The sequence below is a fragment of the Gossypium arboreum genome, chromosome 9 (assembly GCF_025698485.1).
Source record: "Gossypium arboreum isolate Shixiya-1 chromosome 9, ASM2569848v2, whole genome shotgun sequence".
NCBI lineage: Eukaryota > Viridiplantae > Streptophyta > Magnoliopsida > Malvales > Malvaceae > Gossypium > Gossypium arboreum.
Window position 1 is genome coordinate 24,293,218 of NC_069078.1, and position 22,856 is coordinate 24,316,073.

Consider the following 22,856-nt stretch of genomic DNA (forward strand, 5'->3'; position numbering starts at 1 on the left):
TTCTTCACAAATAATACTAGAGCACCTCAGGGAGAATAACTCGGTCTTGTAAAATGCTTATCTGTCAACTCTTGCAACTGAGTTTTCAATTCTTTCAATTCAGTCGGAGCCATCCTATACTGAGCTATTGATATCGGTGTAGTCATAGGGACTAAATCAATACCAAACTCAACTTCTCTAATCGGAGTCAAATCTGGAAATTCTTCTGGGAACACATCTGAATATTCACACACTACTGGCACTAATTCAATTTTCAATTCAGATTCTTTTGTATTCAACACATAGGCAAGATAGGCTTTACAACCTTTTTTTAAACATTTCTAAGGAGACATCAAAGAAATCACAATTGGCAATCTATCTGACTCATTTGATTCAACTCTAAGAATTTCACATTTTTCACATTTCAATTCAATGACTTTCCATCTACAATTTACTATAGCATCATGCATAGTCAACCAATCCCTTCCCAATATAACATCAAATTCGTCAAAAGGCAGCAACATCAAGTCAGCCAAAAAATAATAACCTCTAATCATCAAAGGACATTTCTTGCATACTTTATCAACTAATACATGTTTGCCTAAAGGGTTTGAGACCTTAATATAGACACAACAAGCATATTCTTACTAATTACCAAATTCATGCATACATATGAATGGGTAGATCCTGGGTCAATCAAAGCAATAATAGTAGTATCATAAAGAGAAAAAGTACCGGTGATAACATCGGGAGATGTCGCTTCTTCATGAACAAGGATGGCATAGACCCTAGCAGATGCTCGAGCTTTAGATCTTGCATCTGAATCCTTCGTCACATTTTTGCTGCTAGCTCCATTTCTGGTATTTCTTAGGGATCTTCCTCTAGAAGCAGTATTACTCGACTTTGTACTCTGAAACTTTTCTTTTTCAGTCAACTCAGGGCAATCTTTAATAAAGTGATCTTAGGAACCACACTTGAAACAAGCTTGATCATTCATTCGACACTTGCTGGGGTGACATCTTTCACAATGTGGGCATCCAGATCTATTGGGTCAATTACCAATGCTCGCAATAAAAGTAGTCTGGGCTTTTTAACTAGAATATTGATTCCCACTATTTCTATTTGAGAAACCAACTGAAGTATGAGAATGAGAATGCATCTCTCTAGATTTCTTAGACTGATATTGGAATGACTTACCCATCGGTCTCTTTCTTGCATCTCTAGCCTCAGACTCGGCTTTCCTCTTTTCTTTGGTTAATTCCTCTACTTTACAAGCCCAATCCACAAACACAACAAATTCTTTCAGCTCAAGCATACGCGCTAACAGTCTGATGTCTTCGTTAATCCCGTCTTCAAACCTTTTACACATAATAGCTTCAGTGGAAACACATTCTCTAGCATACTTGCTGAGCTGAACAAACTTTTTTTCATATTCAACAACTAACATGTGGCCCTGTTTCAGTTCAAGAAATTCTTTACGCTTTTGATCGATGAAACGCTTACTGATATACTTCTTTGGAACTCCTCCAGAAAGAATTCCCATGTAACTCTCTCTTTCGGAACCACAAATACTTTTCCACTAGTGATATGTCGTGTCCCTCAATAAAGATATAGCACACTCTAAGCATTCATCATGTGTACAAGATAACTCATCGAATACTCTAATAGAATTTTCAAGCTAAAATTCTGCTCTTTCAAGATCATCATCGGCATTTGCTCTAAATTCTTCAGCCCCTTGCTTTCTGATCTTATCAACTGGAGATCTATTCAATCTTATAAAGTCGATACCTTGAGGCACTATGAGAATAGGTTGAGAATTAGGAAGGGGTGGAACATGTTGTTGTTGAGCGACCGGGTTCGTTCGAACGAACCCTGAAAACCACTCGTTCATCATTTAGAAGAAGACTTCCTAAGCCTCTACTCCCTGACTCACAGTTACGGGTCTACTCTCAACTGGCACAATCCCTTGGGCGAGAGCCGGTGCATTACTTTCTATATCATCTGCCACAGCTCGATCAGGATCCTTTACTATATGAAAACATAGTTTAAAATTGCCAGGAGTCGTCACACTATCACAATTTATATATGGCATGTATAGCTAAACTAAAACACACGTTACGTTAGTTCGAGAATCGACTAAACCGTATCTCTAATACCACTAAATGTTGTGTTCGATGCTGGAACCGAGTATGAAGCATTACTGAACTTAAACTCAAACAAACATTCAAAACTGAGACATGAATTTCCACTCAAATTTAAAACTTTTCAAAATCATTCATATCGTCCCTTAAACAAGACTATGAGGCCTAAAACACGCATTAGGAGTGGTTCGAGACTAAACCGAGAACTTTAGAAAACTTCCCAACACTTAGAGAATTTTCATCAAAACAGGGGTCACACGTCCGTGTGGCTTGGGACACGCCCGTGTCCCTAACCCATGTAACTCTCTATTTATGACATTATTAGCAAATTGAGGTCACATGCCCGTGTGCTTAGGCCGTGTGGATGATTTAATTTTCATAATTTTTCATAAAATAAGTGTAGACTTCACACGCCCGTACTTGTATCAACCTACACCACAACAAGCAACACCAATCCAAGCATATACAAGATATCAGCACATTATTTGCACATACTAACATCTATCATGCATAAACATCACATACTTTCTTTTCCATTCATGCCAAATTTATCTTCATGATAAGCATCATCACATAAATATACCAATGACCAATAAGAATAATATTAGCCAACTTCCAATGGCCATATAAAAAATAAGTCATTAACCATTACAATGCCAACACATTTTGCTAAACCAATATGACACATAACAAAATGGCCAAGTCCTTCTACATGCCATACTCAAAATATTGAAATCAAGTATACCCAAAACAATCATATGATAGTGTGAATTGAGCTCCGATGTTCTTCGATCTTCGAGCTAACTTGGCGACACTATAAGGAATGGAAAAAGAAGGGGAGTAAGCTTTAAAACTTAGTAAGTTTGCATGCAAATAATAAGCAACATAAATCATTCGTTAATCATGTAACTACTCAACATAAGTTAACTTAAATAGCATCATCATGAATCTTAGGCATAACTTACTCATTAGCATTCTTACTAAGAGTTCATCTCATACTAAAGCTCATACTCATTAGTTATACATACATACATGTACCAACTCGTAACATAGTCACATACTTCGTTATCTTTGACATACTCTTTGAATTACTGTTGAACACTTGGAATATTATCAGATACACGAAATGTCTTGCACTAGTGCCACATATGTAGCCATTGCTACCTCATATCTCATAATACATAGGGCTCGCACATGAGCTAATTACAGGCCTACTCACACAAGCTGTCAGTTAAGGCATAACTACATGGGCTACTCACACAAGCTGTTAGCTATCTGCAACACATGCCAGAATACTCAGCCACAGGTAGGACGTACATGACCAACACCCGGATTCACATATATCACATAACACATGGTTTCCTAGAGACATGTCTCTTGTATCCTAAACTATTCCTAAGGTTCAAGCGGGATTTCTCACTTGTCATTTTTTCGTCGAACGTACCCACATTATCATTTATACAATTCATGCATAATAAAAACATATAACAATACAAGTATAACATTTCCTTTATTTACACACAAACTTACCTTGGTACAAAATGGTAAGAAATGGACCTAATCGTCAACAACCTTGTTTTTCCCCCGATCAAGGTTCGAACTTCGTTTTTGTTGATCTATAAAAGCAAATTTAACTTATGTAATTATTACATTATTGAATGCTGTCCAAAAATCAACTTCTGACAAAATTACATTTTTGCCCCTAAACTTTGACATATTTACAAATTAGTCCTTAGGCTCGTAAAATGAAATGTATCCATTTTCTTTGTTACCCAAGCCTAGCCGAACCTAAATCATGTTCATAACAGCCCACATTTTTCATCAAATCACATTTCTACTACCCATTTTCACAACTTTTACAAACAAGTCCTTTTTATGCATTTTCACTAAAAATCACTTAGTAAAAGTTGTTTATCACACATTAAACATACAATATCTTCCATCAAACATCAAAATACATGCATATCACACATGGTTAAATTTTTAAACATGAATCCTACTTCAAAATAATGGTAGAAATAGATAAATTAGGTTACGAGGACTTAAAAAAATGCAAAGAGCATTAAAAACAGGGCTAGGATGTACTTACAATCAAGCTTGAAAGATGACAAAACCCTAGCTATGGAGAGCTTGAAAATTTCGGCCAAGGTTGAAGAAGATGGACAAAATTTTGGCTTTATTTTCCCTTTATATTCTTTTATTTACTAAATGACCAAAATGCCCTTTTTGCCAAACTTTAAAACTTCATCTCACCATGTCCATTTTTGTCCACTAACTTAAAAAATGGTCTAATTACCAACTAAAAACCTCTAATTTAAAATCTCATAACAATTGGACACCTTTAACAAGTAGAACTCAACTTTTGCACTTTTTATGATTTAGTACTTTTGACTAAATTGAGTGCCCAAACATTAAAATTTTCAAACAAAATTTTCACGAAATCATTCCGTGAAACTGTAGACCATAAAAATGTAATAAAAATAACTTTTTCTATGTCAAATTTGTGGTCCCGAAACCACTATTCTGACTAGCCCTAAAATCGGGTTGTTACACGTGTGACCCAACATCGATTCTCACACGGGCAGACACACAGGTTAGGACATGGTCGTGTGTCTGGACTTTGAATGTCCACAAGGCCTAACTTGTGACACGCGGCTTGTCCACACGGCCATGTGTCCCTGTTACCTAATTTTTTTTCAAATTTTCCCAACTTTTTCAATTTGTTTTTAATTGACCCTAGAATATTTTCAAACTATTTTTAGGGCCTCGTAGACTTGTTTTAAGGTTCGTATATGTATACTAATTTATGAATGGAATGTGATTGTTTAATGGTAAATATGGTTGCATATTTAATTGTATGAAACGTTAAATGTTTGAAATGTTATCGTAATACTCTGTGACCCTATTTTGGTGACGGAGACGGGTTAGGGGTGTAACATCTTCAATCTAATCCTTGATTTATTTTACGCCAATAAATATTAAAAAAAAATTTGATGACCAAAATGAAAGTGAACTAAAAGTTAGGTGACTAAAATAAAAGTGTAAACATGATGTCGCGTGTACAATTAACCATCTTTAGAGATTTAATGCTTATGTGACCAAATTATAAAGGTTTCATTTTGGGTGATTGAAATAAAAGCGTACTAAATATTGAGTGATCAACTAAGGTAATTTACCCATAAATTTTTATTGACAAGTGGATTACATTATATAAAATTTATTAAACTTTAGTTTTGCTATACTTAAATTTAATATTTAATTCTTCTTAATTTTTAATAATTTGGTCTTTATATTTATAGTGTGCTATTAATTAACTCATTGTTAATATCCTTATCTTTTTATTAAAATTTAATATGGTTATAAATAATTTGAAGTGGATTTTAAATCTAACAAATAGAGGAACTAAATTCTTAAAAATAAAAGTAGTAAAATTAAATTCTAAATGTACAAAGGATATATGTAACTTAAATATATTTTAAACTTTAAATTTTTCTCTATAATTTGACACAAACAGATTATCAATTCAACACGAAGTGTAGATGAACTATACTAGTTTATAATAAATAAGATAAGCTTTGTCAACTCAATGATTAATGAAATGATAAAAGATTTATATTCTAAATTTTTGGTTAACAGCATTTTTAAGTTTGATCTTTGAACGATCCTATCTCTTTTATTTTTCAAAACGAATGCTACTTTCATCTTTCTAAATTTGTCGTAGTTTTGACTTTTATTTGTAATTCGTGTTACAAGATACGTAATAGTTTTTTTTTTTTTTTGTGTGTGTGTAATATCACAAAATCTTCAAAAGCAATTGGTCAACTTGGGTGAGGAAGCAAGTTCCTGATAAATAGGAAGCTAGTGTCCTTGATCCTCACAATATGTGCTGATCCTTGTTAAAGAATAGACTACTAGTTACGACCTAAAGAAGGAGAGTATAAATATATAAAAACAGAAAGACAGAGGACATATTTTGGGACACAAACAGAGAAACTATAGTCCATATGTTAATTATCATACTATGTAATGGTATTCTTGTGATTACAAAAATAAAATAATGAAATGGAACTACATGTTTTATGTAATATCATTTTTGTGGCAATACAGATTTCTTTGGCTATCAAAGAAAAATTGAATTTAGAGAACTTCAATAGTTTTTTGATTTAGAGAAGTGTACCTCCACCGTTCCTTTTCCACAAAATCTGCATCAAGAAACTGAGCAATGAATGCCCAAAGCTTATAAATGTCTTGAAAATTAGCTAAGAACCCCAATGCAGCAGTAACAACAGCTATTCCCATGCCACTTTTGTCTTTTCCTTTATTTCCATCGGCTTCATTATTTCTCCTCTCAATCACTTTTTCCTTCTCTTCTTGATACTTATCTGCAAACCATATGTGGTGCAGGAACCCATAGCTGAGGGAAATATTGCTCCGATCCGCTAGCTTCTGTACAAGGACTGGCTCGATTTTTTCTCCTTTCCAATCGAATACATTGAATGCGATTGCTGGTCCTCGATCAAATTTTACTTTTGGGCCATATATTCTAACCAAGGGAGTCCCATTTGTGTTGGGATGCTGGAGTTTCAATAGAGCACTCACAAGCCAATTGATGAGGCACCTTGCTCTACTGCTAATTGTTACCAATCCTAACGAATCCACTTCATCTAAGCCCCTACACTCCATCTCAATACTCTTGTCTGATTCTGACACTTCACTCATTTCAATCCCTTTTAGTTTTTCTACAATTTCTGCATGTTGTATCTCGTAAGTTGTTTTCCCTTTTTCAATTCTTCCAGACTGTGAAGCTAAGTTTTCAACTTCAGTGTCGGTTCCTGGAGATTCAGTCACTGCTCGGAATAGCTTCTGAGGAGGGATGAGGCCTATAATCCCTGAAGTTGATGAAGTTTCCAGAACTGGAATGGTTGATTTCTTGGCGAAGAGACAAGCAAATCCTGAAGGGTTTTCTCCAAAAACCTTGTAGAAAGAGCAGATAAGGAAATCTGGACGAAAAAGTGAAAGGCCAAAGCTGTCCATGTCTTTTGGTCCCAACGCACATGAATCTATCAACACATGCCATCCGTTTTCCTCCGCGATGCTCATCCAGAGATAAGGATATCTAGCTCCAGTCATCCTGGAATGAAGTGGGAACACAAAAAGACCTCTTCTTTTCTTCTTTTTCTTCTTTTTCTCCTTGCTTACTAACATGTTTCTCAGCTTTGATGACTGAAGTCTCAGCCTAGGCCATGAGAATTCTGCAGACATAACTTTGGCCCCGTTTTTCTCAGAACTATTGGACATCGCTTCAATTGCTTCACTCTCATAATCATAGACTGTTAAAAGCTTCCTATTAGACTGGAAAGGATAAGACTCTGCAACTAGCTTGAAAGCTGATGTCTTGTTTGCTGTGAAAACCATGGAGTAATCATTTTCTGAAACATTAAGAAAACTCATTATCCTCTTCCTGATAACAGATTCGAACTCTGACGCCACTCCACCATGAAGTAATTGTGTCTTGAGATTTCCTGGTTTGTAAGACACCCCAAAGAAGGGAATATCCAAAACCGGAGGAGGCGATTCTGGGGGCACAGGGAAGGAAGATGAGGCAATTCGATATTTTGGGCACTCCTGTTTTTGTAACTGTGAATAGGAGAAGAGACCAATGCCAAGATAATCAAGGCAAGTATGGTCGGAGAAGGAGAGATGGTAATACTCTCGTGATCGTATTTGGTCAACTCGATAGGTATCCGAATACTGAGGGTAAGCCTTGGTGAATTCGGTAAACGAGTCTTGCATAGATGGAAGAGATTCATGGTTGGTGAATTGGGTGTTGGGGAAAATAGAAGAAGTAGTTTTAGACGCAAAGTCACGGCGGCAAGCTGCCGAAGAGTTTCGAGGTTTCGAAGCTTTGGTTTGAGGCTCATGTTGGTTAAGGAAAGGAGAGGGACAGCAGCCATGGAGGCATCCTTGTGAAACCTCTTCTAGGCAAGGGGATTGCATTTTTTGGCTCTCTTCCTTCATTGATCTTTGATCTTTTCTCATTGGTCTTTTATTTTCATAATCTTTTTTATATAAAGACTACCACCTACAAGACAAATGGATGCTTTAATTTGTATTTATTTACATGTTTTGTAATGGGGTAGCCGATGGAGTAATGAACCAGTTGTGTATGAAGTCATTGAAAAAGTCAATTCAAATTTTAATAAATAAATAAGTTGTATTATTTAACTGGAAATGGTTATATTATGTTTAAATTATTGTATATTGTATTGTATTTTAATTACTTTTTTACCGTATGTAATGATATGATACGATGCCAAATATTATTTGATGGTGGAGTAAAACTGGAAAAGAAAATAGTGGTCAATTGCAATAATTAAAAGGGAAAAGTAGAGTTTAGAAAGAAAAAAAAAAAGAAGAAGAAGAAGACGAAAAGCAAAGAGAGAGAGAGAGAGAAATGGGGGAAAAGGAAAAAGGGAGTAGTTGAAATTTTCCCAATCATGACTCCTGAATCGCTTCCCTATTAAGTTTGTTTCAAATCAACCCTTTTTCTTTTTTCTTTTAATTAAATGGATGTTACAAATAAAACCGTGTTAAGTTTTGAGCCAGATGATATTGATTAAAAAATTCTTTGAATTGAAAAATAATATATTAAATATATTCCTTAAAAATAATAATTGGATAATTAACTGGTTTATAACTTCATATGAATTAGTATAAACATAAAAAAAATTGCAGATATTTATAGCCTTCCAAGTGTCTCTATATGAATGCATGATTGCATTGTTTGAGTATAAAATGTGAAAAGATTTTTTTTTTCTTAGCCCAAAAAGTGAGAAAAGATATTAGTAGATAAGTTTTATACCTTTTTATGAATGCCTTAAATGAGATGAAAGTATAGGTATGAATGCCTTAAATGATTCAAATTTGGCAATAATATTTTTTCTATTAACAAGTGGATGCTTGATGTTTTCCTTTTAACATTAGAGAAATGAGTAAATTTTAATTTTAATTTTTATTATGCTTTAATTATTAATATAATTTCGTCAAGTTTTTTTAATAATAATATAAAAAATAATTATGAAAATAAGGTGCTTTATATATCATTTACGAGAATTGATTGTTTTGAATAGTAAATTTTATTATTGCCAAGTTGTCAGGCAATACCACTCCCAAAAGTATAACCATTATTCATCAATTATTCCAACTAACCAAGTTTTTTTTAATTGCTGTTATTACCCTAATTGGCCACACAATTTCTTTTAATTTCCCTCTCAATTTTCCCTTTTAGCTTACTGTATATTCTAGTATAAAAATACCAGAGTGGCCCTATAGGGTGGCGATATTACTTTTTGCCACCTGCATGCGTGCCTGTAATAGACAAAGAAAAATTGAATGGTGTCGCCAACTAGGAAGTCAACACCGATTAGCATTTTAACTTTTGTTTCCCGCCTAAACAAATCTTTAGTTGTTTTTTGTTTCTTTTTGAACCAAACCAAGAGAGAAAAAAATTGTGTTGTTAAAATTAACTGGTAGAAATCTTAAGTTCTAAACAGTTGCAAAAGTCTCAAGCTTGGGTCTATATAATTAATAGAAATTAAGACTGAAAATCAAGAATAATTGTTTTTCATTTCAGAAATCAAGTTTGAGTTAATAATGTTAGTTTGTAATTATTTTTTTATGTCATTTCATTTTATTTTACTGCTATGTATAATTATGTGACTATATAGCGATTCTCAGACTTGAGATCATCATTGTCTCAACATTGTGAGTCGTATATTTTGATATAATCAAATGTATATTGCAATAGGTTGTACTATAAATACTGATGTTGGATATACCACAACCCATGTAGTGGGATATGATTGATCAAGATATAATTTATGTAACACCCCTTACCCGTACCCGACGCTGGGATAAAGTACGAGGCGTTACCGAACAAACATACAAACATTAAACTAAAATACGAGCCATAAAATTTCATTCATATTTCAAAGCGTTCATTCACTTACACATAGCCCCTTATTTGAGTATACGGAGCCCAAAACATACTTTAGAAAGGGTTCGGGACTAAACCGAGAACTTACAAAAATCTTGGAAATTTCATGCTTTAAGGCTCCACACGCGTGTCCCAAAGTCAGTGTTCCATACAGGTGAGACACATGGTCGTGTCTCTGCACTGTGTGGAATATACCTAGGCTATTTTCCAAGCTTTGGTCAACCTTGATCTCTTACACACTTATACAAAATCAAAAGCATATAACATGGTATTCATTTAATGATTAAACATCCTCAATTAAATCACAAACATAGCATTTGTATGTCATCATACATGTGTCTCTCATACTCATTTTACCTTGTTTATTATAGTACCACTTATACATTTATACCAAGATTATCATCTTATCAAATATCTTGACTTAATCATCAAGCATTCATATTTAAAGCTAGATCATATCTTTATAAAATACCACAATTCAGATGCGCAGAATAACATGTTTGCTTGAAACATTTCAATTCAATTCCATACCCAACAAGCATTACATTGAGACTAGTTATATATATATATATATATATATATATATATATATATATATACATGTCATGATACATAACATTCTCTTTCTTTTTCTTATAAACACATATCATTTATTTCATTATATCAATATTTCATATACCATAGTTTCCATGTATTCCACATATATTTATTTTTCCTCCTCCTCCTCTCCATTCCACATCCTTAATGTATATAGCATTCTTATAAGTACGATTTCACAATTTACTAATAAATTCTCACATCAAATTTTCCACACGAGTCATATTCACTTAATTATTTATAATTAGAGCTACAGAGCTCCAAATTAAGATCCGTAAATTTACACTGAAACTAGACTTATATATATTTCCACCATAAAATTTTCATAATTTTTGGTTTAGCCAATTAGTACAGTTTATTCATTAAAATTTCCCCTATTTCACTTTCTGACAGTTCTGACCTCTCTTCACTAAAAATTAATTATATCACAGTACAGAACTCGGATAATGTTCTTGTTGATTTATCTTTAAAATAGACTCATTAGGGATTTTAAGAATATAAGTTTGAGCCTCTAATTATTTTTCTCCAAATTTTTGTGATTTTCCAAAGTCAGAACAGGGGATCACGTTATCATTCTGAACCAGTCTTACAAAAACATAAATATATCAAAATATAGAACTCCTTTGCTTGCTCTGTTTCTTTTATATGAAAATAGACTCATTAAGCTTTAATTTGATATCTCATTCAGTCTCTGATTCAATTTCTAATAGTTTTGGTGATTTTTCAAAATTACATCACTACTACTGTCCAAAACAGTTTTATTGCTAATTCACTCTTTCACACTTTCTTTGTACTAACCTCATTTTAACATACATATCACAAATCATTTTCACCGCATTTCATACATCACAAGTATAGGCCCATGATCACAAGGTCACCATAAAATCATTCTCATGTATAACTTACTTGTTTATAACCTTACCACATCCTGGTCACTTAATGAACACATCATTCACATAACCAAGTTCCTACACTTATTCATCACAAAACTCACAAAGCAATACATAGAGAGTCTCCCGTTGAACACTTCAGACCAATCCTCGATACTTGGTGGTTTCAGTACATAGCTCCACCCATCATATAGTTCGGCTCTCTTGTACACATGGTGAACACTTAGTACCACCCATGTGACCTAGCCAGTTTTATCTCGTAGCTCTCTTGTCTACATGGTGTCCTTCACCTGGAACCACGCATGCGACCTAGCTACATATATCCCGTAGCTCTCTTGTCTACATGGTGTACACATAGAATCACCCATGCGACCTAGCTACATCATAATGTCTCGTAGCTCTCTTGTACACATGATGTGCACTCAAGACCATACATGTGACCTAGCTACATACCATCTCAGATCATCCAATCTTTCAGAAGGTTCAACCAGATTTCTCTCTTTTCCAACAATTTCACCAATAAAGTAATTATCCACAAACATATTTCCAATATTATTATAAAATATCATAATACAAGTAATAGTGATGTATTACTTACATATAAACTTACATCTCATTTAATATCAAGGCAATAACATTAAATTACACATTGCCTTATTAAAAATCATATGAACTTACAATTTCTCATAATATCCGTAATCATAGAAATCACATTTATGTATGATAATTCAATTCACTTCATGTACATAGACATATTGTAACGCCCCGTACCCGAGACCGTTGCCGGAGTCGAACGCGAGGTGTTAACGGACTTAATTCATTTACTTACACAGTTCATTTAAAAATTTCCAGACAAGCTGGCTAACTGCATCACAGTTACTTTAAAAATAATATCTCGAGTTCCAAAACTCGAAAACCGATTCCGTAAATTTTTCCTGAAACTAGACTCATATTTCCATCCACAAAATTTTTTTCTAGAATTTTTGGTCGGGCCAATTAGTACAGTTTATTAGTTAAAGTCTCCCCTATTTCAGGGTTCGACTACTCTGACCTTCATGCATTCCGACTTAGATATCTCCCTGTACAGAGCTTCAATACTTATGCCGTTTGTTTCTAATGAAACTAGACTCAAAAAGGAATCCATACATATAAAGCATGACTTCTAATTGTCTCTGGTTAAGTTATGGTAAATTTTCAAAATCAGAACAGGGGGTCCAGAAAACGCCCTAGCCCTGTTTCACGAAAACTTAAACATCTCATAAAATACGGCTCATATGGTCATTTCGTTTCTTTCATATGAAAATAGACTCATCAAGATTTGATTACATAATTTATTCACTATTTAATTCCATTCCTACTATTTTTAGTGATTTTTCAAACTTACATCACTGCTGCTGTCAGCATCTATTTTAAGGTAAATTTTACCTATTTCATAATTTTCCATGAATCCATTAGTAAATTGACATACATTATTTTCAAGTATAATCACGATTAGCCATGACGTACGTAGCCCCAATAGGACCGTGATCGGCCATTCCAATGGCTAGTCTTTACCAAACATTTCCACACCACTTAATAACCATATCATAAGACCGTAATGATATACTTTCAAAATATACGAGCCATTTTCGCATGGCTATACGAATATACATTACCAAAAGATACTTAATTAACAACAAGGGTCAGCCCTATACATGCCATTATCAAAATTCAACTAAAAGAGTACCAAAAGGGCTTAGATAGTGTGGACGACTTCGACTTTGACACTCCCGAGTCCGATAGCTGACGAACAAAATCTATAAAACAGAGAATTAAAGCAACAGAATAAGCATTTTGATGCTTAGTAAGTTTTAAGTAATGAAATTATTTACAACTAAAGTATAGCGTTCGTAAGACTAAATGAATGATTGCATATACGCATATTCCCACAATCATGGTTACTTCACGCTTCAACCATTATATTCATGCACTCAGGATCGAACCTAACTAAAGGCCGGAAGCTTGTTAATCAATTAAGCGAATACTATTTAAAAAGGAATCGACCTTTCCAGTACATATATGAAACATACCTTATCGTTTGGATTTATGAGCGTATTAATTGTAGTTATTACAACAAGGTCGCTCATTTCCAAACCCAAGTACCTTCGGGATTTAGCCGGATATAGCAACTCGCACAAATGCCTTCGGGACTTGGCCCGGATATAGTAACTCGCACAAATGCCTTCGGGACTTAGCCCGGATATAGTAACTCGCACAAATGCCTTCGGGACTTAGCCCGGATATAGTCACTAGCACAAATGCCTTCGGATCTTAGTCCGGCTATCATCCGAATAATCATGCACATATATCAATAAATCATGACACATCCATATTTCATTTTCATTACTAAAACTCAAACACAAGACACTTATCAACCCTTACCATTTTCGGCTCAATAGCCACATACAAAGAGCATGATTTTGATTGGCTTTATAACATGATCTCTATGCACATTCGGCTACTAGTCATAAGTATAACTAATTACCCTGATATACAATTCAAGTAGGATCATTATATCACCGTTTATTTGTTATGCTTATATGTCATGACATAATCAAATCATAAACTAAGTTCCATTACTCAAAGACTTACCTCGGTATCTTGGAACGGTTGTGGGTTGATTACTCTATTGCTTTCTCTTTTCCCCGATCCAACTTTGATCCCCCTTGCCCTTGAGCTTAATATATATACAAGTAAAAGTATTAAATATTTTTACCAATAAGGTTTACTTGGTAATCACATTCGGCAATCACATATCAAACTCATTTTACTCATATGGCCGATTATACTTGGTCATACATACACATAATTAAGTTATTTAACACCTAACTCACATAGCCATAGTGTACAAAATCTTAAGGTCCAAATATGAATATCCCCAAGTTCTCATGACTTAACCCCTAACCACATTCTACCGAAAATCCTTTGAATTTTTACTAGCACACACACATATAATCAATTTGGAGACTCTATTAACCGAACATACATCCGGCAATAGTCTATAGCTCTCTCGGCCACTCATTTCACAACTTAACAAAGCTTCAATTCGAAATCATTAGCGAGTATCAATTAACTTAAGCTACCTTTAAACTTTTACTTATCACCTCATGCCAAACCATCAAAATGAACTAATTATAATTATATAAGTACTACCAAAACCGAAACCTATGCATAATATTATTTCTTATGCCCAAACCAAAGACCACATTCGGCAACTCATCCACCATTCTACCAAGCACAACCGATTACCCATTCTCTTCTTAAATCTAAATTCGGCACCTCCAAACAAAATGAGTTAAGAATCTCAACTTTCATGCTAACATAACCAGCAACTTAACACATCCACATATCTAACATGCTAATAGCATCAAGGCATCAACTAAAATTTTAAGCTTTTAGCGAATCCTAACTCCCCAACAACCCCAAATCCAACCATGAGTTAGATAGAATTTAGACTAATCATCCAAGGGATGTATAAACTTCAAAAGTAACATTGAACATACCTTAATCTAGAGAACCACCTTGGCGAATTTTTCTTCATCTTCTTTGTCTAGTTGACGGCAATGGAGGAGCAACCTAAGCTAACTTTGGTTTCTCCTCCTACTAACCACTATTATTTTATTACCCATATCCTTTACTTTATTATTTTTAACACAAAATGTTAACATAACATATTTATAATATGTTTTAACCCATAGCATGGCCGCCACCATCTAGATTTTGGCTAATTTGACATGCAAGTACAAGCATTTTCTAACATGCTTTAATAGGCCACTTTAACATTTGCCTAGCACATTTCTAAATTTTCTCACACAAGTCCTATTTGATAAATTTCACATACTATATACGAAATTTAAGCATGAAATTTTCACACGTGCATGTTCATATATAATAAGCATTAAATTTGACTGTTAATTATTTTCTTATGGCTCGGTTTCGTGGTCCCGAAACCACTTTTCGACTATGGTCAATTTAGGGCTATTACACATATTTTTAAATCAATTCATAAACTAGGCACCATAAACATTTAATTTAACATAATTCAATTAATTCACTAAATTTAACTTTCAAATATAAATTACAGCATTATTGCTGTATTATTATCATACCAACTTACATACTTTCAACACCTCGGAAATCATAGTAAATATATCAATTTTACATTGAAAAATTCATAAATTAATACTTATTATACATATGAACTTACCTCGATACTAAAACGGCCATTTTACCAACTTTCCCAATTTTCAATTTTCTCTCATTCTAGGTTCAAATCTCATTTTCCGGGATCTAAAACATCATATTTTACTTATTTAATTAATGTACTATTCAAAACAGTCCTTAACTCAAACTTTGGAAAAATTACAATTTTGCCCTAAACTTTTGCATATTTACACTTTTGCCCCTAGGCTCGGGAATTAAACTTAATCCCTTATTCCTATGTTTTATGACATGCTGATCATTTTTCCCTTCTATGGCAACATCAAATTCTCACTCTAACATATACTTATGACTATTAGGTATTTTTACCGATTAAGCCCTTTTGCTCGTTTTCACTTAAAACCGAGTAGCACAAGTTGTATAACATAATTTAAAACCTCATATTGTATCATAAAGCACCAGAATACACAAATTTCACCTATGGGTATTTTTCCAAATATGAACCCTAGGTTGAATTATTGCTAGCATAAGCTAAATCAAGTTACCGGGACTCTAAAAACATAAAGAACTTGAAAAACGGGGTTAGAACGGACTTACTATTGAGCTTGGAAAGCTTGAAAACCCTAGCCATGGAGTCTCCCTTGGTATACACGTCCATGGTGAAGAAGATGAGCAAAATTGGCTTTTAATTTTGTATTTTAATTCATTTTACCCCTAAATGACCAAAATGCCCTTACTACTAAACTTTCCAAAAATTCCATCCATGTCCAATTTTTGTCCTAGACCTCAAAATAATCATAAAATAATTATTTATATCTTGGATTTTGTGGTCCCGAAACCTCTGTTCCAACTAGACCCAATTTTGGGCTATTACAATTTATCCTTCCTACATAATGGGAGCAATATCGTAAGCCTTTTGATGGAGTGAGACTAGAAATTCATGGTCATGCTTGAATAAGTTGATATGAGATTTCACACTTATTTTTTCAATGTAGTTTACTCAAAAAAATTCAAGAAATATGAGATTGGACCATACAAGTGTGACTATTCAATGACTTGTGTCCAATCCAGATTTTAAGGATAGAAGAATATAATACATGACAAGATTATCATAGAAAGGTTATGCCGAATCATGATTTCTTGTAACTTGGATAACAATGATACACTGCTATATGCCACCCATTGCTTGTAATGTTAGAAACATTCTAGTATTACTACCAACATTACTATAGCCTATAGGGCCACATCCTATAGTTGAAGCAAACAAAATCCAAATACATTTGGTATTGTAATTTAGCTGTCAGATAAATTTAAATTAATTTAATTCAATAGTTAAATATAAAACACATTATATGTGCAAACTTGTTGTACAAAAAATAGAAAACAAATAAATTAATATATAAATTTGATTAATACAAAATATTAATTATATATATTTTACCAAAATTATTAATATGAATAGTTATGATAATTTCGGTCAAAATATAAAGGACATGGAAAATTATATTCTATTAGAAAGAATATAATCTTTTTCCTAACTTTCCATTTATTTCATTAATAATAAGGGAATAATCTCATTTTATTTTTCGATATATGATATCGATTAAATAAAAGGAATATATCCCTTAGTGTGTTAGGGTTACAAAGAAAACAAAATAAAGAGGCTTAGCATCCATTCTTGAAATCTCTTTGTGAAAAAGTTGAAAAGAATATTTTTTGTTTGTTTTTTGATTGGTTGGATTATGTAGAGGCTGAGACGTTACTGTTACGGCTTGGAATCGACATTTCTGAAAGGGATCCCATCAACAACGTCATTCATCACTTTTTAGTTTTTTGAAAGGTATATTTTCGACTCTTGTTTCAACTCGATTCGTTACTTGTACATAGATCCTTAGTTGACGATCACAAAATAATTTTCTACTACGCCACGGGGCGTACCAGCTATCCAACAGTGGTATCAGAGCCACTTGTACGATACAGATTCGAGATTAAATTTATTGGTTGATGCAATTGTATAACATGCATGTTATTTGATATGCTTAATAAATATATTTTTATGAATATTTGATATTTGATATTTGTTGTTAAAAACGTGCATGTTTAATTTATTAAACCTTTGTGAGTATTTGTTCCTATCAATTGATGATTAAGTGATAATAATTGATTTTGAAGCCTATTGGATCTTGCATATGGTTTGTTAACTGTTAATGAATCTGTTTTGGGGTAGTGGGGGTTTTTTTTTCATTTGAAGTTAATTATTAACTTGTTCATTATATTTGAAAAAGGAACAAAAAATGTTCCAATAAGAAGCATCTCAGATCAATTTTTTTTAAAAAAAATATTATTATGTTGTGATAAAAGTTATCAATCAGTAATGATTTTCACAAAGATTTGAGTGTAGTTTTAAAATTTTGCTAAGGTCTTCCGTTGACCGATCAGTAGCACCGTTATTCACAGCACTGGGGTGTGGGTATAATAGCCCATTTTTAGTGAAATCAAAATAGTGATTTTGGAACCACAAATCTAATGAATAAATTAATATTTTATTATTATTTTAATGTCTATGAGATGTTAGTAAGGTATTATTAAAATTCAATATGAAATTTTGATGTTTCCATGATTAATTAGGTAAAGAGGACTAAAACATAAAAAGTGTAAAAGTTAAGTTCTAATAGCTAAAGGAGTCAAATAACTATAGAACCTTAAATTAAAATACTTAAATGGTAATTAGACCATTTAAGTAGTAAGTGGATATACATGACATGGTTTTATTGAAATTTAAAGGTTTTAAAAGGTTAAATTAGTCATTTAGTAATTAAAAAGAAAATTAAATAACAAAAGATGAGAAAATATTGTCATGTTCATTTTTTGCTAATTAGAAAACCTAAAAACACAATTGGAGTAAGGGGGTATTCGGCCAAGCAATCCTTGTGTGCATGGTATGTAATTTTGCCCCGTTTTTAATGATTTTATGTTTTTAAAGTCATTTTAGTTTAGTCCAACTAGCCCAAGGATTAATTTGTAAAACTTTTAAAAGTTGAGGGAGATGCCATGAATGTTCTTGAATGATTTTTTATGTTTAATGGTAGATTATGAATCATTGTGGTTGAATAAACAAGTTTTGTTAAGTGAGTTTTGATGAAATTATATTTAGGGATTGATTTGTAAAAATAGTAAAAATTATGTAAAAATTATGAAATAAGGGTTTATTTGGGTTCATATAAGTCCCTAATAAACTTGGTTAGCTTGAATGGGGATTTAAATGTTTTTTATTTCGATTTATGAGTTTAAGGACTAAATTGTGAAAAGTTAAAATGCTAGGGGCAACATAGTAATTTTTCATAAAAATGAATTATGGATTAAATTGATATATAGAAGTACTCAATTGAATGAAACTATTGTTTTAGATCACGAACGGGTTAACAATCCTAGAAAAGGAAAGATTTCGGAGTAGTTCCTATATTTCGCAATTACTACAATCTAGTCCTATAAGTTCGTTATATGCTTATTTTAAGTTGAATTGAATACCTCATTAGTGAATAATCCTTAAATTCCATTAAGAATTATGTTTAAAGAAATAGAAGTATAATGTTATTTAGGCCTTGTGCCTAGCAGACGTGTGCCGGTTTTATTCAAGCTTTATGCCGATGTTATTTAGGCTTTGTGCCTAGTAGGATTTGTGCCACTGTTATTTAGGCTCTGTGTCTAATAGACTTTGTGCCAGCATTATGTAGGCTTTTTGCTGGTGTATTAAAAGTTAACATCTATTTGAAAATTTGTAGTTGATAACAAATGAATCTATTATCGAACTTACTAAGCTCTCTTGTGCTTATTAGTTTGATTTGATTTTGTAGGACTCTTGGAATCGTTGCTTTGATTGGATCGACTCGGAAGCTCACACACTATCATCATCATCTTGGTATTCATTTTGGTTCTTGTTGTAGTTGATTAAAGCGGCATGTATTAGGAAAGGTAATTAGTAATACAATAATTTGGTGAATATATAAATATTAAAAGTTGATGGTGAATGGCATTTGAACTTGTGTGCTTAACTAGGTAAACCTTTTTGAACACTTATAAGTAGTAGATGTACAAAGATTTTTGGTGTAAAGTGTTGGTGTATGAATGATTCAATTGTGTTCTGTGTAGTAGCTTAGTAAGTAATGAGATATAATACTTGATTTGCGATAGATTTTTGACATGTTTAGATAAGATATGGTTGAATGCATTTGAGATGCCTTGCTGGCATATTGGTTGGATGGATTTATAGTTTATTGAATTGGTTGTTTCATGCATGAATTGGTATGTTTTGATGCCTTGAATTTGGGAACAAAATGCTTGTAGGTACATGTTTGGGTTGGTGATGGAAATGACTTAAATTTGGCTAATTTAATTTCTACACAGCCTGAGATACGGGCGTGTGTCTCAACTGTGTGTGGCACATGGCTATGCGCCATGACTGTTTGTCCCCTATAGATTTTAAAGGCATTCAAGTTAGGCAGTTACACGGCCTAGCACATGGCCTAGCACATGGGCGTGTGAGGCCATTTCGAGTGCTACACGACCTAGCATATGGGCGTTTGGCTTGGCCGTGTGATCCAACTCAGAGAGTTACACAGGCATGGACATTGGCTGGGACACAACTGTATGTCCTAATTTCGATTGTTACACGGCCTGAGACACGGGCGTGTGTCTTAGCCGTGTGAGTTACAACAGTTCAATTTTTCGAACGTTTTCTTAAATGATCCAAATGTTCTTGATTTAGTCCTGAATCGTTTCTAAAGTGTTTTTAAGGCCTTTAGGGCTCGATTAAGGGACATTATGCATGTACATGAATGACTATTGATATGTTTATGTTGAGAATTTAAATCTACATTTTAAAGTTACGTTTTCATGATAATACTTTGTAACCCTATTCCGGCTACGGATACGGGTTAGAGGTGTTATAGTGAGACCCTCGCAAGGGGCTTCGCCCCTTGACCCATATACGTAGGAAAAATTAATTGAAGGGACAATCTGGTAATTCACATTAACAAGCCACTAAATAAAATGTATCATATATTGTATACTATATTTGATATGCACAGTGTTTGGAAATACAAGGTTATAGCCCAATAGTCCATTTAATTTATTAATTGCAAAGGTTGTAATTTTATAAATACAGCCTACGTGTTGTGCCTTTCTGTATTTCTCTTGTAGTTCTCTTCTTATCTTACTCCCTCGTATGTAAAATAAGTTTCTATAATTGTAAATTGCTCAAGCTACTGTGGATAAGAGGAAAAGAATGCTAGGCTAACTAAAGTGGAAAAGAAGCTTGAGAAGTGACATACATCTTTAGGATTCTTTTCTATTCGCCAATGGTTTGGGAGGAACCACCTTATTTTTATGGGCTATAATCGTTGCATTTATTTACTGCTTTATATTTTTCTTATATATGATACAACGGATGGTATATTAGCATGCATGTTATAGGGAATTGATAAGATCAATTAAACGATTAAAATGAACAAATGTTTACCATTAATAGTGAGATTAATTTAATTTAAAACCCCTCAATAAAATATTAAGTTAAGATTGCCTTCCAATATTTACCCTCATTAAAGCCTCGATCGATACAATGTGGGTTTTGCTAAAGCGAAGTACATGTATCTATCTTGGTCAAATGCGAAGAATAGACAAGTGATATTCACTGGTTATAGAATTGGTTAATAACTTAACTAGGTTACTCTAATAGGATTAGATACCTAGAGGCAAGAGTTTTGGATAATCATAAGATGATTGGAACAAGAGTTGTTCACAAATTAGAGGAGTTACATGTGATGTAATTAACAAGTGTTTCTTACCTAAAAAGCCATAATCATGAGAGTAAAGCCAAAGCCGACTTAAGAAGAGGTGAAATATGGATCCTTACCCACTAGAAAACTTTAGAGAAAATATTTCTGAAATTCAAATATGAGAGTTATTAATTTTGATAAAATAGTGGAATCATCATTTAATAAAGTCCTTTTTAATGATTATATTAAACTTGGTAAATATACTCATGAGTAGATTTTACTATTATTGTAGATTTATTATGGCAAACAATACAGACATTTTATCATTGCGATCTGTCCTTGAGAAGGACAAGTTGAATGGCTTGAACTTCCTTGACTGGTTCTGTAACTTAAGGATTGTCCTTAAATAAGAACAAAAATTATATGTCATTGAAGAACCTATTCCTTTTGAACCAGCAGCTAATGCCTCTAAAGCTGACAATGTTGCTTATAAGAAGCATTTTGATCACATGTTAGACATAGGATGTCTAATGCTTGCCACCATAACTCCTAAGCTTCAAAAGCAATATGAGGATATGATTGCCTATGATATGATCCAACAACTCAAGGAATTATATAAAGGGAAAACACGTCAAGAGAGGTACGAGACCTTTAAAGCTCTATTTCAATGCAAAATGGTAGAGGGATCTCCTGTGGGAACTCATGTTCTAAAGATGATAGGCTATATTGAAAGCCTTGAAAAACTAGGATTCCCTTTAGGTGTGGAGTTGGCCACCGATGTTATCCTACAATTGTTGCCAGATAGTTTTAGCCAATTTGTCCTTAATTTCAGCTTGAATAAGATTAATAAGACTTTGCCACAATTACTCAACATGTTATGAACTGCTGAAAGTAACATGAAAAAGGCTAGGCTTAAACCCATTCTGATGGTCCGCAAGGACAAGGGTAAAGGAAAGGTTAAGGCAAAGCCCAAGGACAAGGACAATGGCAAAGGCAAACCCAACAAAGGAAAATCTACATTGAAACCTAAAGGAGGAATTGTTAAGGAAGGAAAATGTTTCAATTGTGGTAAGATCGGGCATTGGAAGAGGAACTGCCCTGCCTAACTTGAAGAAGTCAAGAAGGCAAAAAAAAAAAAAAACAACATGGAGTGTCCATTTTAGGTATTTATGTTATTGATATTAATTTATCAACATCTACTTCATGGGTATTAGATATCAGATGTGGCTCTCATAGTAGTACCTCTGTATATAGATTACAAATGAGTAGGAATTTGGCT

The 22,856-nt window shown here is 33.4% G+C and overlaps 2 protein-coding genes across 2 annotated transcripts; one reads left to right on the top strand and one right to left on the bottom strand.

Annotated features, from left to right (window-relative positions):
• Window positions 1-2,627: 2,627 nt before the first annotated feature.
• On the bottom strand, window positions 2,628-8,329 carry LOC108465371 (molybdenum cofactor sulfurase). The gene is made up of 3 exons (XM_017765706.2): window positions 6,298-8,329; window positions 3,651-3,736; window positions 2,628-2,934 (listed from the first exon to the last, which is right to left on the bottom strand). The coding sequence occupies exons 1-2, from the start codon at window positions 8,157-8,159 to the stop codon at window positions 3,709-3,711; spliced, it is 1,890 nt and encodes a 629-aa protein (XP_017621195.2). The 5' UTR covers window positions 8,160-8,329; the 3' UTR covers window positions 2,628-2,934; window positions 3,651-3,708.
• Window positions 8,330-21,876: 13,547 nt separating this feature from the next.
• On the top strand, window positions 21,877-22,458 carry LOC108465370 (uncharacterized). Its single transcript, XM_017765705.1, has 2 exons — window positions 21,877-21,961; window positions 22,034-22,458. Exons 1-2 carry the CDS (start codon window positions 21,877-21,879, stop codon window positions 22,456-22,458), a joined length of 510 nt encoding a protein of 169 aa, XP_017621194.1.
• Window positions 22,459-22,856: the final 398 nt, after the last annotated feature.

Bases quoted from the DNA above. Each gene is read 5' to 3' on its own strand.
- LOC108465370 (XM_017765705.1), top strand. From the start codon at position 21,877: ATGGCAAACAATACAGACATTTTATCATTGCGATCTGTCCTTGAGAAG. The intron at 21,962-22,033 runs GTAACTTAAGGA...CTTTTGAACCAG, and splicing joins GAACTTCCTTGACTGGTTCT to CAGCTAATGCCTCTAAAGCT.
- LOC108465371 (XM_017765706.2), bottom strand. From the start codon at position 8,159: ATGAGAAAAGATCAAAGATCAATGAAGGAAGAGAGCCAAAAAATGCAA. The intron at 3,737-6,297 runs GTACACTTCTCT...TTGCTTTTATAG, and splicing joins GTGGAAAAGGAACGGTGGAG to ATCAACAAAAACGAAGTTCG.